Source organism: Henckelia pumila, chromosome 2, assembly GCF_033568475.1.
Source record: "Henckelia pumila isolate YLH828 chromosome 2, ASM3356847v2, whole genome shotgun sequence".
NCBI lineage: Eukaryota > Viridiplantae > Streptophyta > Magnoliopsida > Lamiales > Gesneriaceae > Henckelia > Henckelia pumila.
The window spans coordinates 150,997,142-151,002,337 of NC_133121.1; the positions used below are offsets into that span (position 1 = coordinate 150,997,142).

At 43.7% G+C, this 5,196-nt stretch overlaps 2 protein-coding genes across 2 annotated transcripts; both read right to left on the minus strand.

The window, feature by feature from the left end:
* Positions 1-1,807: 1,807 nt before the first annotated feature.
* Positions 1,808-3,159, minus strand: LOC140878688 (uncharacterized). Its single transcript, XM_073282303.1, has 2 exons — positions 2,902-3,159; positions 1,808-2,836 (listed from the first exon to the last, which is right to left on the minus strand). The coding sequence occupies exons 1-2, from the start codon at positions 3,157-3,159 to the stop codon at positions 1,808-1,810; spliced, it is 1,287 nt and encodes a 428-aa protein (XP_073138404.1).
* Positions 3,160-3,239: 80 nt separating this feature from the next.
* Positions 3,240-4,753, minus strand: LOC140878689 (uncharacterized). Its single transcript, XM_073282304.1, has 4 exons — positions 4,578-4,753; positions 4,292-4,430; positions 3,900-4,249; positions 3,240-3,723 (listed from the first exon to the last, which is right to left on the minus strand). The coding sequence occupies exons 1-4, from the start codon at positions 4,751-4,753 to the stop codon at positions 3,240-3,242; spliced, it is 1,149 nt and encodes a 382-aa protein (XP_073138405.1).
* Positions 4,754-5,196: the final 443 nt, after the last annotated feature.

Genomic DNA, 5,196 nt, shown 5'->3' on the forward strand with positions numbered 1-5,196 from the left:
ATGGGCTTTGAGTTCCACTGATATGGACTTTGAGTGCCAGACCTGCCTGGGCTTTGAGTTCCACTGATGTGGACTTTGAGTGTCAGACCTGCTTGGGCTTTGATTTCCACTGATGTGGGCCACTGATGTGTACTTTGAGTGCCAGACCTGCCTGTGCTTTGACTTCCACTTATGTGGGCCATTGATGTGGACTTTGAGTGCCAGATCTGCCTGAGCTTTGAGTTCCACTGATGTGGACTTTGAGTTCTAGACCTGCCTGGGCTTTGAGTTCCACTGATGTGAACTTTGAGTGTCAGACCTGTCTGGCCTTTGAGTTCCACTGATGTGGGCTTTGAGTGCCAAACCTGCCTAGGCTTTGAGTTCCACTGATGTGGGCCATTGATGTGGATTTTGAATGCCAAACCTGCCTAGGCTTTGAGTTCTACTGATGTGGGCCATTGATGTGGACTTTGAATGCCAAACCTGTCTGGGCTTTGAGTTCCACTGATGTGGGCCACTAATGTGGACTTTGAGTGTCAGATCTGCCTGGGCTTTGAGTTCCACTGATGTGGGCCATTGATGTGGACTTTGAGTGCCAGACCTGTCTGGGCTTTGAGTTCCACTGATGTGGGCCACTGATGTGTACTTTGAATGCCAAACCTGCCTGGGCTTTGAGTTCCACTGATGTGGACTTTGACTGTCAGACCTGTCTGGTCTTTGAGTTCCACTGATGTGGACTTTGAGTGCCAGACCTGCCTGGGCTTTGAAGTTAAGAATGCTTCTAAAAAATTTCATAGGGTAGGTTCAATAAAACAGAACTGAATCTTGCAACGAAATTGTTCCAAAGGAAAATTGACGCTAAACAGGACTGACCCGAAAGCAAACAAAACAGGACTGACTATTGCAAAACAGGAATAAATAACGCAAAAAGACTAACTGGTTAAGGACCAGCTCAGTGAACTACAAATAACATGCTGAGGCCCGAGCTGAGCTACTAGGGATAATATTTTTTCAAGTGCTGAGCATTCCATGGCCTTTTACCCTTCTTGCCTTGGGCATCTTCCAAGTAATATGAAGCTATCCCAGCTTTTCCTATTACTTTGAATGGGCCTTTATACTTGGCCTCTAGCTTTCCTCTTTCCCCTAGATGTTGTATCTTTCGCATAACCAGGTCTCCCTCCTGGAAAACTTTAGGGTATATTCTTTTGTTGTAGGCCTGGGTCATTCGTTTGCGATAGGCTGCGAGCCTAATTGCAGCTCGGGACCTGTGCTCTTTAAGTAAGTCCAAATCCATTGCTCGCAATTCTTGATTGTTTGCCCCATATGCCATTATCCTGGCACTCTCTTGTCCAATTTCTGCCGGGAGAACAGCTTCAGTCCCATACACCATGCTAAAAGAAGTTTTACCTGTACCAGATCGAGTTGTAGTTCGGTAGGACCATAATACGGAAGGGAGTTCGTCTGCCCACTTGCCCTTAGCTGCATCCAGTCGTGTCTTAAGAGCTTGAACTATCGTTCTGTTGGTAACTTCGACCTGTCCATTCCCTTGCGGATATGCAACAGAGGTGAAAACTTGTTCGATCTTCATTTCTTGACACCATGCTCGAACTTTGGATCCACAGAACTGTCTCCTATTTTCTGATACCAACCTGCGAGGGATCCCGAAGAGGCACCCTATATTTTTCCATAGAAAATTGAGCACTTTGTTTTCTGTAATTTTGGCTAGGGGCTTGGCTTCCACCCATTTGGAAAAATAATCGACTGCGACCAACAAAAATTTCCTTTGCCCCATGCTAACAGAGAATGGCCCTGCAATATCCATCCCCCACTAATCAAAAAGACAAGCGGCCACCACTGCCTTCATGTATTCTGCAGGTCTCCACTGTAGGTTAGCATGTCTCTGGAAATTATAACACGAATGAACCAGATCTGAGGAGTCTTTCCGCATAGTAGGCCAAAATAAACCAACAAGAAGGGCTTTCCGAGCTAGGGCAAGACTTCCTAGATGACTTCCGCAAGACCCTTCATGAATTTCCCGTAATACACACTTTGCCTCGTCGGGGCCCAAACACTTTAACAAAGGTTGAGAAAAAGATCTTTTGAACAGAATTTGGTCTATCATGACGAAACGAAGTGCTCTTCGTTTTGTCTCCTTAGCTTTCTTATTATCACTTGGCAGTTCTTTTGTAGTCAGATATTTGTGTATATCATATCTCCAATCCCCTTCTGGTACTTGGGTTAGCATATCATCCAGAGTTTCCAACTGAGATACGAGCTCCCGACCTGCAACGATGGGGTCAGGCCGGTCACTCAAGGCACTGGCTAAGCGGGCCAAATGGTCGGCCTTGATGTTCTCAGCTCGGGGGATGAGCTCCAATTTCAGCTCGATGAATCCTTTCTTGGCTTTGTCTAATGTCTTGGCATATTTCCTCATCTTATCATCTTTGATCTCAAACTTTCCATTGCTCTGTTGAATTGATAATTGGGAATTGGAATATAGAATAGCCCGGGAAATACCCAAATTCTGTGCTGCCTTGAGTCCAAGTAATAAGACCTCATATTTTGCTTCATTGTTAGAGGCTCTGAAGTCCAATCTGATTGAAATATTAGTTTCTTCACCCCAAGGTGAGATGATAACGATTCCAGCTGCGCTTCCTGACTGACATGATGACCCATCTACAAAAATCTTCCATAGCTCTTCTTGTTCTAGCTGAACCGTTTCTGCCAAGAAGTCAGCTAGGGCTTGAGCTTTTATCGCTGTTCGAGGTTCATATTTGATATCGTACTCGCTCAATTCTATGATCCATCTGACAAGTCTACCTGATACATCTGGATTAGCTGCGATTTTTCCCAAGCACTATTGGTGAGTACGGTGATAGGGTGCGAGAGAAAATAAGGCCTTAATTTTCTCGTTGTAATGACCAGAGCTAAAGCAAGCTTTTCGTGAGTTAGGTAATTGAGCTCGGGTCCCTTCAAGGCATGACTTAAAAAGTATACGGTTTGATGATTCATTCCGTCTTTTTTGACAAGGACCGAACTGGTTGCTCGAGGAGTAACAGCCAAATAGAGGAACAACTCTTCCCCTTGAGTAGGCTTATTCAGGACAGGCAATTTCTTTAAGTAGGTTTTTAAATCCTGAAAAGACTTTTCACTTTCATCACTCCATTCAAAATCTTTCATCTTTCGCAGTGCTTTAAAGAAAGGTAGGCTTTTGTCTGCCGATCTGCTTATAAATCGGGCCAGTGCTGTAATTCTTCCTGTTAATCTTTGTACTTCCTGTATATTCTTAGGGAGCTCATAGAGATGATGGCTTGAACTTTTTCTGGATTAGCTTCGATTCCCCTTTTTGTAACCATGTATCCCAGAAATTTTCCAGCGCGGACTCCGAAAGTGCACTTTCTAGGGTTTAGCTTCAGTTGATAATTTTTCAGCGTCTGGAATGTTTGAGCTAGGTCAGTAATAAATTGGTTGGCAGTGCGGGACTTGACCAGGATATCATCAATGTAGACTTCAATATTCTTTCCAATTTGCTGCTTGAATACTTTGTCCATTAATCTTTGGTATGTTGCCCCGGAATTTTTGAGTCCAAACGGCATGACCACATAACAATAAGTTCCTATTGATGTGACAAAACTCACCTTTTCTTTGTCCTCTTTTGCTAAGGGAATTTGGTGATACCCTTGGTAAGCATCCAAAAAGCTGAGTAATTCATGCCCTGCAGTTGAATCGACAAGCTGATCGATTCTAGGTAGAGGGTAACAATCTTTAGGGCATGCTTTATTCAAATCTCAAAAATCTACACACATACGCCATTTTTCCGTAGATTTTGGGGCTAAGACTATGTTAGACAACCAGGTCGGGAAGTGGATTTCTTCAATATGCCCAGCCCTGAGTAACTCGTCCATATGTTCCTTTATTACCGCATATTTTTCAGTATCGAAGTGCTTTTCTTTTGAATAATAGGGCGACAACCCTTTATTACATTGAGCTTGTGCTCTGCTACTTTTCGATGTACCCCTACCAGGTCGGAAACTGACCATGCAAAAACATCCTTATTTTTTTCCAAGAATTCCAGTAGCGGTTGCTTCAACTGTGCTTCAAGGTTGCGAGCAATTTTAACCATCCCAGAAGGAGGTGAGATCATTATTTCCTCAATTTCTTCTTCAGCAGTGACAGATGTGTCCTCTGTCAGGTTGACCTTTTCCATGCCAAAAAGTCCAGGTCTGTCAACATTATCAGTCTTGGCTACTTTTTGCTCTATTCTGACCTCCTACACATAACACTTGCGTGCAATAACTTGATCACCTTGCACCTCCCCAACCTCATTACCCACTGGGAACTTCATTTTCTGATGCAGAGCTGATGCCACATCCATGAAAGTGGTCATGGCAGGTCTTCCTAGTATAACATTATAGGCGGATGGAGCATCTACTATAATGAAGCTCACAATTCTGGTTTTGCGAGAGTTGTTTCTTACCAGAGTTAAAAGTAGGTGCACTAACCCAATAGGTCGGATGGCATGACCCGTGAAACCAAAAAGTGATGTTACAACGGGATCCATCTTGTACTGTCCCAAGTCCATTTGATTTATTACTTACTGGAATATAACGTTGACAGAACTGCCTGAATCCACAAATATACGAGCTACATCATAGTTTGCGACCGAAGACCTTATTACCAGCGCATCATTATGGTTGCTAGAAACCCCCTTAAAATCTTCCGGCCCAAAAGAGAGGGTCGGGCTAGTATGGACAATCTGATTGTCAATCTCCATATTTATTAATTTTCTGCCGCTAGTTTTCCTAGCTCGATTGGAATCTCCATCAGTAGGGCCTCCAGAAATCATGTTGATAATTCCTCGGGCAGGAGGAGCCGGTCTTTGATGAGCTCGATCATCCCTGGGATGGTCTTGATTTGGGAGATTAAAATCTTCATGGGGAGGAGCAGTCCTGGCTCTTTGTCTCGATCTTCCTCGCTGTTTCCTGTTCGGGCGATACCCCTCTTGATGGGTCAATATATTTTTTAACTTAGAGTTTGCTGTATTATCCTTTCAATCTCTTGATCTAATTGACGACAATACTCCGTAGTATGCCCATACTCATTGTGAAAGTGACAATATTTATCCGATTCCCTATTTCGAGGTCCCTTTTCAGTCCATGGAGGCCTTTGTGTGAGTTTCCGATCATCACAAATTTGTAAAGCTCGGACTTTACTCAT